Source organism: Scatophagus argus, chromosome 21 (genome assembly GCF_020382885.2).
Source record: "Scatophagus argus isolate fScaArg1 chromosome 21, fScaArg1.pri, whole genome shotgun sequence".
Lineage (NCBI taxonomy): Eukaryota > Metazoa > Chordata > Actinopteri > Scatophagidae > Scatophagus > Scatophagus argus.
In genome coordinates, this window is record NC_058513.1 from 11,070,434 (window position 1) to 11,084,265 (window position 13,832).

The window sequence follows — 13,832 nt, forward strand, 5'->3', positions numbered from 1 at the left end:
TTAAGTTTCAAAAATTAATCAAAGATAATCAATCTAAAATATATATATATATTGCCAGCACTTCAAGAGGATGGTCTGTTTTTGTTCATGCCAGTCTACCTAATGGTACATGCAGCCCAGTAAATAAAGGTTGTTTCAGTATTGCTGTGTGATATTCACAAAAAAAGTTGTGCTTCTTTTTATTACTTTAACACAATTACTTGTATTTTATTTACAAATGCATTAAATGAAAATAGGTTGGCCTGTGTATCAATAAGATAAGATAAAAATTCAGACTGATATGTTGGACAGTTCAGCCTGATATCAAGCAATTCAATTGTTTCTGAGAATTGTGATTATTACAGATTAACGTCAAAGTTTTTTGTCAATACTGGGTTTTTTTTTTCCGACATTAGTAAAGAAACAAATATGGTCCATAGAGTGACGGCATCATTTCTTACTTAAAGAAGAATATAAATTAGCTTGAATGTTTATCACCACTCTTTTAGCAGTCAGACTCACACTCCTGCATCCTCTTAGTCAACATCTATTTGTATTGACAAATGAATATTTATCCCCAGTTTGCTTGTTGTTTTCTTGAGAACATGGATTAAACTAGTCTGTCACTTAGTAATTGATCTCAGCCTGAGACAGTTTGAGGTGGAACAATGGGATTTCTTTCTGCCTCTCTCACTCCTGCATTTGCTACTTTACTTAATTAAATTCTAATTCAATTCAGGAGCCATTTTGTCAATAAACATGGACAGTTCTCCTGGTGCAATACCAAAGCAAACCCTCTTGTGAAAACATGTCAGGTGGAACAAAGATATCAGGAAATAAATAAAAAAGAGTCACGTCAGATCATTTGATGATGGAATATCACCTTGGTTGATCACCATCAACTGCACCAATTCCTTCAGGTTTTTTTTGGTACATTTTCTATCTTTCGCTCATGTGGTCTCTGTTCCCCTGATTTCACTCAGTCGGCTGGCTTGTGTTTCCCAAGTAAGTGTTCAGTTTATCCCATCCAACGCCTTTCTGAGGATAAAACATACAGCTCACATAAAGCCAGTAAAGATGCTGCAAAGAGGACTTACTGTACTTCACTTCTGAAGAAAGAGAAAATCAAAAAAGAAAAGGGAGACAGAGGTAGACTTGGGCATATTATAGAAGGAGAAGAAGAGGCTTATTATTTTCTACTTGCCTGATAATTAGTTATTTTGGGGCAAGTCTGTGAAAAAGCATCTTCATGCTTTTTCACAGACATGTAAATTGCTTTGCATAATACACACAAAAAGAAGAATTAACATTTCAGCTTTATCACCATCTTGCTCCAATAGAGCAGCAACCAAAAACCTCCTAAGCAGAATACAAGGGGGGTAAAAAAAAAAAATTCTCATTTCTCATAACGGTTCTACCTGAGATGATGACATCAGTGGAGCTCCCTCTGGTGGAGCAAGAATCCTTAGTACAGACTAGATTTCAAGGTCTATGCTGCATTTGAACTCCTGACCTGAGGGATTCTACCCTCTGATACCCCTGAGATGGGAGAATGGTCTTCCTATTAACGAAACATTGCATATGATTATCACAAGCCACCGAGAACCTGTTCCTCTTCTGTCTGGTCATTTTCTCTTAATGACAGAGTAGGAGAAAACCTCCTCTGCATAAGGTGGCCGTTGAGATGCCGAAGTCTGCTGCCTCAGTGTTTTCTGGGCTCGAACATAATGATGTAACTTTACGTTCTCCATTCTGTGTCCACTGCTGAAAATAATCTAAACATCAGTAATGAGGAACAGCTGTTCTCCTTCGCCAGCTGAGTTCACAAAGAAATGACAAGTAAAGTGCTGCAGGCAACTAACTGAGACCGGACTGCTGACGCCTTCAAATCCAATGCTGTCGCGCTGCAGTGGTTACACTCAAATTCACTGTCATTACTTTATTGAATGTCTTAGCAGGCATTTGATGTGGGGAAGAGAAATACACTGTGCGTTTATGTCTTTGTGGGTGGGTCTGTTGTCTTGTTTGTGATCTGCTTTGGCTCTGCAAATCTGATTGTGTTCTCTCCAGAAATGTGACTTTGTAAATGTGCAAACATGCATTGAAATAAAATGTTTGACAAGCTATGGCGGCTCAGTCAAATGTGACAAGGGCATGTGCATTTTTGTTAAGTCCTTGGGTAAAATAGAAAGCTGAAATGAAATTTGAATGCTCCTCTCTTATTCTGTCTGGAAGTATTTCTAGACTGACACTGCGGCTATTAATATCTTTCAGAAAAGACTGAAACTCATTTATGGACATATTTATGGAAACAGCTTCTAGCTTCAGGTGTGTGGGTGAGGATTTCCCATGGCACTAATTGAGTGACATTTGAGGGCCAGTTTTGCTCAGAGATCAAGGCTGTATTAAGAGGGCTGGGTATGACACCACCACTTACTCTTATTACCAATTTGCTCCAGCAGCCACTCACAAAGCCCAAATACATTTTCTCCATTTCCAGGATTGATTCAAGTTCAATGATAATTTAATGGTTGTTTTCTGCAGTTGAATTTAACAATGAATTGGTTCTTGTTCTATGTGTTGCAAAATCCACTGTGATGTCTTACGCCACATAGCGTGACGACGTATTGGCTAATAAGAACACATAAGAACAATAACAAACACTGTATATCCAAGCAGTACTGATACTGACACATCTACTGCTGTTCATTTAAGCCATTTACCCATTTACAGCATTCAGTATTTGAAGGGAACCTTCTTGCTTTGAAGGCTTTAATTAACTCAAAATGTGAATGTTTTCTGCACAGGTAAGTAGCCTAGTTAGCAAGCTAGGCTGGCTAGTTTCTCCTAGTGCAAGGTCCACTCAGAAAGTAGATATTAGTTACTCTAAGTTGGTAATTTTAGCAATAAATCCTACAAGGTTACATTCATGTTGTTTCAGCACCTGCTGGTAGTTTCAACACTAAAAGGGGCTCCAGTTAGGAAGCTGCCTCTATTCAAAACTTATGTTATGTTACCCTATGATTTAAATCACTACCAGGAATAATTTTTAGAAGTCACAGAGCAGTGTAGTGAGTGCTCATATCAAAGTTCGAAAAACAGCAAACAGTGATTACAGGGATATTGTGACCTATATTTATAGTGCCCACCAACACAGGTACTGCACCACTCTAATAAACATATTCAGTTATACTGTGTAGACAAAAGTTTGCGACCCCTGACTATTACACCCAATGAGATGACACTGCATTCTAAATATATACACAGCTTTGAAGCTACAACATATTCCACTCTTCAGGGAAGGCTTTGCACAAGATTTTGGAGTGTTTCTGGGGGAATTTTTGGCCACTCATGCAGCAGAGCATTTGTGAGGTCAGGAAAAACAGCCTCATAAAGAGGTGTGTCTGGATACTTTTGTTTATATAGTGCAGTTTTCATTTCCTCTTTTTTGATAATTACAAGATCAATAACATTTGTACTTATTATTACTTATCATTATGGGCAAACATCCTCTGCACCACTTTAGCGCAATCAAAAAAAGGAATTTAATGTATTCTTTTTTAACTAAGCACAACAGTGTAAAACAGCAGACTGACATTGTGTGAACATTTTAATTGTCTGCATGCATGGGGAATTTTCTTGACAACATGTCTTTCCCATGCTCATTAAGACTGGAAAAAACACGGCAGCCTTTGTTAGCTGAAAATGGACATGTGATCCTTTCATCTGCAGTGTTTGTGATGGGCCTGTAGAATATAAAATACAATGCTGAAAGAACCAAAACAGAAGCCTGGGTGGAGAAATTACTCATGTTTACAGTTTATGCATTTGTAGTAAGTGCAGGAACACTGATAAGTAGTAAGTAAAGGAACACTGATAATGTAATGATGTTTGTTGTTATTAAAAGCAAAGTGTTTTACAAGGAGTCACGCGTACATTAAAAAACGAGGCGATGCACAATAATTTGGGGCACCCAGGCTGTCTTGCAATTAATTAACTTGAACTGGAAATTTAATGTGCCAAATACTCAGTTCCAAGGCAAGCTGATGGATCTGTCATGGGATGCTGCCAACAGGTAAGTCTTTTCCTATGTTTATAATTGTGTTGCTTTCATACAGCAGCCGGGTGGGGTAGCGGGGGACATGGCCCATTGGCTTTAAGCCTGGAGAACGTCTTCCCTAGCAGGATGGATCAGCAGAGGAGCGACAGCATCATGGATTAGTGCAGCCTGTCAAGGTCTGACGGTGCAGTGACAATTTAATCGCCGAACTGGCTCCCCGTAGAAAAAAGGAAGATGAGAGGAAGAAAAACACGAAGGGAAAGTTAAGAGGTTGTGGTCTTCATTTATATGATTCATTTTGTCATATCAGATTCTGTTAATACTGCTGTCAACGTCTCCTGGGTCCTGGGAAAGAAAAAAAAACCATAAACAGGCTCACAGAGACACAGACAAACGCACTCAGGAGCTCTCAGCCTATCCTTAAGCTTAACTCTACACCAAACTACCAATGGAAATACCTCTTTTCTCTTTTTTCATAGAGAAAATAGGGAGAGGTTTTTTTTTTCGTTCTTTTTGTGACATTTCATGTGCTTCCTCATCAGGCTAGATGAACATGTCCCCTGCAGCATGCACAGACACACACACAGCACAAGCATTTTGCTTATGATATACTGCATGTATTAGCTATCAATCTGCACAGATGGGTTTTGAAGGAACATAAAACAAATCAATGTTCATTCAAATATGATCTAATATCAGTCAGCATAGCTTCACATGAAGCAATCAAATTTTGTTTTTGCAAATTCTCTCATGAATTATTCACAACAGTGGTGATCGATACCGTCAGGTTGCAATTATTTTCATTTCTGATCGTTCAGGGTCAGTGTATACAACACAATGCAAAGATAAGTGATGACAGAGCATTTGAATGTAACTACCAAAGCAGGCACACTCTAAGTGAGTCAACAACTATTTTTTTTTCCTGCTTCTGGCCTCACACTAATGAGGAAAGAAGTTACCATGGTAATAGTAGACACGAGCTACCTTGAGCTTTGCCAGGCTTTTAATGCGCACACAAAGACACACACACACAAACACACACACAAACACACACACAGAGGACAGCGATTTCATTCTCCATGTTGAGAAGAATGAAAGCAAAACCATTAGAAGTGTAAGGATACTTAAAGGTGTGGTCAGACATAAAGAAGCCATTGTGCAAGTCTGGCATGTTATTCTATAATGATCTTTATTAAAGACAACAATAACATATCTTTGTTTTGCTGTGACTTAATAATGATTGCAAAAGTCAAAATAAGAATTAGATTCCTATTTAAATCTTTGTCTAATTGTTGTATTTTTAGTGCTATTTTTCTTTTATTAAGATGTTAACAGTTTCACCAAATTAAAACAAAGGCATTCAGACATCCTACCAGCAGAAATTAATATGGTAAACTGTCCTTGTTATAAAATCACTTCTTAAAATGCATCCTGCCTAATTCTAATGCAACCCTTTTCTCAACTTATGTTTGAAAGAGTCATTTAGTATTTTCTTCTTATTATCATGGATTTACATATCAATCAGAGCGAAAAATATTCGAACCCCATAATACTATATTACTTGGGGAGAAAAATTAACGCACATAATGCAAGGCCCAATTCATGTTTTTCTTCTTTATGTTTCTCTTTGGCAGACTGGCACCAAGCTGTTTTAACTATAAAAACAAAAAAACAAAAAAACTTGCAGTGGCTTTGCATCATCTGTGCAAGACAAGCAAGCCTCTGTAGTGTTGCTGATACAATGCCCATACAAGTTAGGAAACATTCTGTTGAAAGCAAGGATTTCCATTCAAGTGAAACTGTTTTTCTTACTGATTTTTTGCAAGAAAAATCATTTCTAATTAAGTCAAGAAAAAAAAAAAAGAATTTTAGGGATGGGATGATATTACAGCAGAAAAAAAATACTGTTTTGACAAGACTGACTGCACTGTAGTGAGCAGATGTTATTTGTGTACATTCTGTGTAAAGGATGGCACCCACATCATGCAGCTCCACATCTCACAATTCAAGAATTCACAAATTTCTGTACTGAATGCCTTGACTAAAGTAACATTTGCTGTGTGTCACCAAAACACAACACAGTGCTGCAGGTGGTAGCAAGAGCTGCAGTGCACACCTCATGCCAACTAATATTCTGCAACAGCCTCCAACCGTGACTAACTGCATACTTTTTGGTTTGCTGAGCACATGTTGGACTGATACTGCTGAGCCCTGACATCAAAGTCAAAATCTGCATCGCTGAACGTGGACCAATATTTTCAAACTACAACCGGCTCAAAATAATTGTATTAAAAAATGTAGAAAGAGTGTTACTCAGGCCAGCAACTATCATCAATAAGGGCTGAGGTGAATGAAGGGCATCCATGCAGAATGATCAATTACAATTCAGTCATTTCCATAAGATATTATCAGAGGCCATAAGGTCCTATTTTATCTTCAGCTAAGTGGCAGGTTCTGCTTCATTGAATTGCACAAATATGCCCTGGTAATTCAAAGACCTTGCATAAAGAGTTATGCTGTGCATTACTCTGCATCACCAATTAACCTCTCAGCAACGCCAGTATTTCACTATACATGGAGTGACAGTTGTGGACGTAGCTGTATCTGCTAGGGTAACGTCAGTTATTGCTGTGTTGTCACATCCAAAGTGTCCCAACAATCTGCTGCAGTCCACTATTACTGAATTTCAACCCTGGGCACCAGTTTGAGTAGGATCACAGGAACACGTGTTATATCCTTCCGTGTTAATTTAATTTGAGGCCCTGCACATCCGCCCGTAGCGATTCTCTCCCTCTGGCCCAAAGACATACTGTGCTTTCCCTCTGGATAGAAGCTTTAGTGGCTTTTTTTTTTTTCTTGTTTCCCAGACTTACCATCACAAGTGTCTGAGTGCTGTGGCATTGAACATAAGAATGAGAGCGCAGATGATATGATTAGGCATGACGGCCAGTTCAGCTACACCTGCTGATAACGTATTCCTCCAACTTTGGCTTTTTTTTAAATATTTTTATGGAATATATGGAATGTACTTTTGTGCTCTGAGTGCGTCTGACATCTCAGAGCCAAAGGAAAGTGTGTCATCATCTTAGTCTCTCCTTTGCTATCAGAAGTGCATATCAAAATCGCGTTTCTCCTCCTCCTCGAGGCAGATTAGACACAAACCTTCATCTACACGGGGAAATACTGAGATTTACAGTCTTCATGATTTTGCTCTGAGTGACAACAGATCCTTAATATTTCAAATGAGGATTAGACTTCTATTCATTAAACATACACGACAGGCACTTCCTGATGCTTTTCAAAAGGAATGATATCATATCTCTACCTATGATGGAGATTCCGAATGAAAAGTACATAATATGTAGATAACAGAGGCAATAGCTGTTGTATAGCTAAATATTTGTCTTGCTGAAGTACTTTTACTGAGGATCTACAGTATGTGTTTCTATTTTGTACAGTCAACTAACCTTAATTTTCAAAATTAAAGATCATCACCAGCTTCACAATACACACACACATTGTCCAAAACAATCTGAACTCCTGAAATGTAATTCTAGTACATTTTGCATTTGCCTGTGTCACTGAATCAAGTAAGCTGTCTTCAACAGAAAAATATATTTTTGCTTTGACCTTTCAGTGATTTATCCTGCCATTTTCTATTAATGAAAAAAAGAAATGTTGCGGAATTTGCCATTGAAGTAGCAACTTGCCTTAAGTCCTTGATCAAGAAAGGCTTAATTTATAATGCAGTTGAAATCTATAGAGTGATAATTCTATATGTGAATGGGCTTTCATGTACTGAGCCCCATTCATCATGAGACCTTTGAATTCTTGGACATTTATTGTACTTAAGTGTATAAGAAGCTACAGCACTGATGTGGAAGTAGGTCTTAAACTCACATTTGCATGTTTATTTTGGGAGCCTTATTAGCATTGGCAAACATGAGCATCCGGCAAAGGGGAGGGAGAAAGGAGGCAGAGCGAAGGAAATGTTTCATAACAAAATAAATTGATTCCCAAGTTCAAAACTGTGTTCTCATGCAATGATTCAAGTGTTTAAAGATTGTTCTGACATCTTTAGTTGTCTAATGTTGGAACACATCCACCCATCTATTATGCTCTTTTGACTGTGGCCTGAAGAAGATGATGACGTCAAAGGAGGCAGCAATCGTTAAACCTTTACTTTTCTGTACTTTAGGACAGACTGAAGAGATCAGCAGCTACTGTCAGGGGGAAGCTGATCCAGCATCGCTTGGAGGGATGATTGATCAACAACAGTATCTCCAGGATTCTAAACCTGGGTGTAATCATCTGCCTTATGTGTCTTCAAGTAACAACTTTTCCTCTTTTAGTTGTATCCAGAAATATCTGGCTTGTAAAAACAAGTGCAGTATCTCAGCAAGAAGAAAAACACGGGATAAGAATTGTGTAAAGGCAGTATGAATATAGTAATAGCACCTCTACTGCTACAGCTTTCAGCTCATTGTTTTGGTTTGTCAGGCCATATGGTTGAATCCCCAAAAATTAAAACCGTGGGCAACCATTTTTAGCAAACAAGCTCACTGTACGCTACCTGCTCAGCATGAAATGGTGAAGATCTGAAATAAACAAATAGCTGGTGAGGGGAGTCTAATGTTAGCAAGCCAAAAAGAGACGGGAAGTGTTTTCAGTTGGTGTACCAAACAAGACTAAAATGATGAGTGAATCATGGACTTGACTTGCGTAAATAACAGTTTATCATAACTTAGTGGAATGAGGATGACAGTATCTCATGGGAAGAAAGAATCAGTTTTAAACATTTGATGTTTTGCACAATTTCAACTGCTGCAAGTTTGTTTTGAGGGGTTTTATTTTTCTGCCCCCTACTGGTTAAAAATCCTTCAATGCGGACTGTAGCTTCAATTTTGTTGCTGCAAGTTATTGTCAAACTATTTTGATGTTGTGATTACTCTCCGGTAAAAGAACTTGTCACAAATTCACAAGCACGCCTGAAATTCCAACAGTAGCAATGACATTAAACAACATCAACACGGCAGTGACTTCTGAGTAAGATGATAATACTTTTTTGACATGCTTTCGGTACTTCTCTGAAGCAGAAGAAACAACCTTTCAGTAAAAGTATTCACAAACCTGCAATCATTCTTTCACACAACAAGCACTCAGCTCAAAAGAAATCAGCAGAGGGTGTCTCTCGGTGTGGCGCTTCAGTCCTTTCCTGAGTTCTACTGTGTACGCAGTTGTTCAGCTGTTACTAATGATAGCACAGAGAGTAGCTGCTACGAGTCTTTAGCGTTTCTTGAAGCGAGATGCCCCAAATTATTATGTCGGCCACCATAACATGATATGAAACACATAGTGAGTGTCCCTCCTGTCATTCCCTAAGTGTAAGGTGTCTCCATTCAGTGAAGTTATGCATCATGTTATCAAAGTGATGAGTGTATTATATTTATTGATTTCTGCCATGCAAACTAATACAACCTTCAATTTCAAATTTTTGCAGTTAGTTTCTACGAAAATTGCACTTGTTTTGTTAAACAAAAAGTTAAGGCTTTGTTAAAGTTAAGTTAAGAAGAAAAGTTAAGCATATTTTTCAAGATATTTAAGTTACCTGGTTGACAGGATCATGCGGCAATGGTCGGTGAGTTTTAATTAGTGACTGTTTTTCAAACTCTTTTGCTCAACATTTACTTTTCTAAGAAGTTTGACTCATTCTTGCATCATTTATAATGCATCTTATTTTTTTTTTTTTTTTTTTGAGATGAAAATTTAGGCCCTTTAATTCCAGGTAGCTGTGCTAATGAGCTGTTTTCTATTCAGCACCATTCAGCACAACTCTTCCCTCGGAGAACATTTCTTATCATGTATTTTTAAAGTGCTGTATTTTTAAAGTGATGCAGCAGAGCGACTGCAGAGTTGAAGCCACGAGGGGGAGCAGACATGCAGCAACATACAAAGAAGAGTTAAGTTTAACGTGCAAGCAAGAACTTGCACCCACAGATGGATGGCACATGTATGCACATAAATATTCAATGCACACATGATCAAATGCATATTACTAATGGGCTTTAGGAAGTGCTTTCCTAGAGTACTGCTCCGTGAATGCGGTTTCTGCAGTAGAATAAAAAAAAACAAACAACTTATGTGTCTTATGAAGACACATAAGAAGTGGGATGACCGATAAATGGTATGGACTTGCTAATGACAAATAGGATGTCAAAGGCCTTTGTTTCAATAAATTTAATCCAGCTGATCGACAGCATTTTAGACATGTTTGCCACATTATGATTTGTGTCAAAATACACAAAGGGTATATTTACAGGATTCACCTTTTTTTGTTATTCTGTTTGGCAGTCAGTTTGTGAGTGACTGCCAACGCGGAACAAAAGGAAAAATAAAAAGGAAAGAAAATTGCAAGAAAAAATTCAGTTGCTTTTAAGTGAGATCAAAGACAGATCTCATACCAAAGACATTATATGAGACAACATTAATGCCAAGGTTAATACATAAGGAAACAGGCTTTAATAAGACAGCTATCACTATTAAATGTGTCAGACCACATCAAGTGAGGGATAATGCCAGACATGGAGGCCACTAATTTCTGATTACGGACAGCTCGAAGGCCATTGTAATGCTTATACCATGGTCACTTACCAAATAAAAAAGACCATTAATTTATATTTTCATGCATTTTGCAATCAAAATACAAAGTCTTCCACAAGCCACAACTCCATTTCTCTGGTAAAAACCTGACCAAAGTACAAAAAGGTACAGTTAGATCACACATGTTCCCTGTGAACTTTATAGCTGAATCTGGATTTCCTTTCATTTGTTTGTTTGAGAATCAGCGGCACCCAACACATATCTGGTCCCTCAGTGCATTTTAGCTGTTTTTGCACAGAAACTTTCCTCTGTTTCATCACTTGAAGAAAACAGTCTGTCGGGCTGGAGGGGGAAAAGAAAAGGAGCTTGAATGAAAATGACCCCAAGGTTAGTGAGTGGAAGGGAAGGGCAAAGAGAGGAAGCGTCAGTGCTGGGAAAGAAACCAAACGCCTCACACACACACACACACACACACACCATTGCACTCACCTGCAGTGTCTGTGAACCCCAGCCACGGTTTCAATGATGGAGCACTCTCCCTCATTTAGACAAAAGGCCAGGTCCTTGTCTTCCACACATGGCTTGAAGACCTCTGAACGTAGACTAGGAAGTGTAGGAGCCACTGCTATGGACAGAAAAAGACAGAGAGACAGATTTAATTACTATTGAACAAACCTTGCATTTTAAGGCACAGCACTTCTAATTTCTTTAATTTTTTTTTTTTGATGTGCTACTGCACATGACAACTCTGGATGGCCCTGGGAACATACTTCTTAAATACTGACTGAGTGCAATTTGCATTTTCCATTTAAATGTTTCTGACTTCGACGTGATGCAATAACACTTTATCATTATTTTATCAGTGTTGTACCTCTTTTGGTGTGTGTGTGTGTTGTATTTGTTGCTTTTATTAAACATATGTTCTACACTTCTGGTGTCTGTTTTGCTGTTTGTTTCAAATGAAGTAGTTTAACCACAATTCCTCAGTGAGTTTTCTTCTCTGCTGTTTTAGTAAACACAGTTGAAAATAAATTGCAGAGGTACGGCAGTGAGATGATAATAAGTTATACTACGCAGAGACAAAACAGAGAGAAACGGACCCAGTGATGTAGCTTTAATTCTCCTCTTCTGGTGTGACCCTGAGTCGCTCACGTAAAGAGAATGGCTGCAATGTACAAGCACTGCAATGCAGGGCTCTCCACCCTGAGAAATATGCACAGCTGTCAGGTATGTGGTCACAGAACCTATAAATATGGTGTGCTGTGAGCAACCACATGCTAATGTATGCAGATATTCTATCAAAGTCATTCATGCACAAGTGAACCCATGTTGACACACACACACACACACACATGCAGGTATACAATAACACTCAGAAGCTCTTTCACTCCAACATGTAGTCAAGCATTGAAAATTGGATTGACTGGTATTACGCTCGATACCTTGCCAGTACAATTGGATTACACATCTGATTCTGCTTTCATCCATTTATATTATGCACACAGACACAACATTTAAATGCACACATGCACACTGACACACACCATATTCTTCTAATTGTCGTCCCTTGCCTATGTCTATCATCGTTTTTTGGCAAGAGTCTGCCACGTCTTTGTTGCCCAATCTGCTTTGTGTGCCGCACTTCTGCTGGTCCAATGGCCTTTTCTTTCCAGCAGAGGCTCTTGTGACCAATAGTGAGCAGAGGAATAAAAACTCCGTAATCCATGTGTTGTGCCCCAGTGTCCGGTTCAATCTGTGTTTTGTTTATGGCCATTGATCGATAAATCCTGGGCTTTTGACGCAAGGCCCAAGAGATGATGAGAGATCAGAGGGAACACAAAAAGAGATACATGGCGCTCCTGGGTCCAACAGAGACTCAAGTGTCACAGGAAAAATTTTGGAAGATATCAGTTAGACCACTTTGTGCAGTGGCTTCAGACATACTCTGAGATTTCTTTTTTAAAATATGAACATCGGATGTATTTCTGTTCTGCATTCATTTCACATCTTTCTTTTTGATTGCTAGTTAGGATAATTTTTCAATCAGATAGCTGTGGCACATTATAAAGTACGTCTCGAAGCCAAGCTCTTTCACTCGTCGGGTTTTAAACGACCCGGGACTACATCTTGTATTATTAATTCCACAAATTCCCAGAAAGGATTGTTTAAAAGGTTATCTATTTCAAGATGCAACTTTAATAATAGAAAATAGAACACAACGTCCCTCTGTGGCACACACGTCCCTTGCAATAATGGCGTTTATAGTCCCTTGTATCTTTTATTCAGACAGCAGCAGTGGCCACATGTGAAGAACGACTCGTTTTATATACAAAGACAACTCCTGGTATGTTAGGTCAGGGGTTTCAGTTTAAACACATCAGGCAGAGCTTTTCTGACAAAAGAGGAAATTGATTTTGTGCTGCAAGCCTAACCATTTATATATATTTACATTAGAAAAGCCAAGGTCATGCAGATACTAAACACCCTTTTAGTACCCGCATCACAGGTAATCTTATCTGTGCTAAAACGTTTCAAAAACTTTTGTTCACTTGTCACCTTATCTTATTTCAAAGAAAGAGTAAAGAAGGCCTTTTTCTCCTCCATCATAACTATAATGTTCTTAAAAAGTGGTTCAAGAGCAGGATCATTTCATTTGTCACATGTTGTTGACAGAGCAGAGGGGTGCGATACGCAAGGTCGCTGTGGCACCAATGACACAGCGCTTTGGGAGTCGGTGATGATGTATCACGTCTTCACATATTTTTTTCATGAGGGACAAAGTTCCCACAAAACTCCAAAGCACATTATGGCAGCACCTTTTGTACATATACTCCCCCCGCACATTAAATATGCCACTTTCATATCCAGAGAGAGGAAGGGTGACATGAGTGTCTTAAATTAAAAATATTATGGCATACTTTACACATGGACAGGATTTCTAGAATAGCTAATGTTTAAAATTTCCTGTGGTTTTTAATATTGCACAAATACCAGCGCCCACTGAGTCGTTTGAACCTATAAAACCTTTCAAAGGAAATGCACACAATCGCATGCTTCTTATTTCCTTACAATGGAATAAAAAAAAAAAAAAAAAGTCTGCCATTCTACAAAAAGAAGCTCCTGCTATTCCTCACCAGGTTCAAGGTTCTACAATCAAACAAAGTTCTACTGATTATTTCTCCAAAAATCAGCA

General features: G+C 38.4%; 1 protein-coding gene across 2 annotated transcripts in view; it reads right to left on the minus strand.

Moving 5' to 3' along the window:
• The window catches only part of nrg3b (neuregulin 3b), a 170,523-nt gene that overhangs the window by 71,522 nt on the left and 85,169 nt on the right, over positions 1-13,832 (minus strand). For both annotated transcript variants that reach the window (XM_046377092.1, XM_046377093.1), the window contains exon 2: positions 11,129-11,264. In XM_046377092.1, the coding sequence (XP_046233048.1) occupies positions 11,129-11,264 (136 nt within the window). The remainder of the gene's footprint in view (positions 1-11,128; positions 11,265-13,832) is intronic.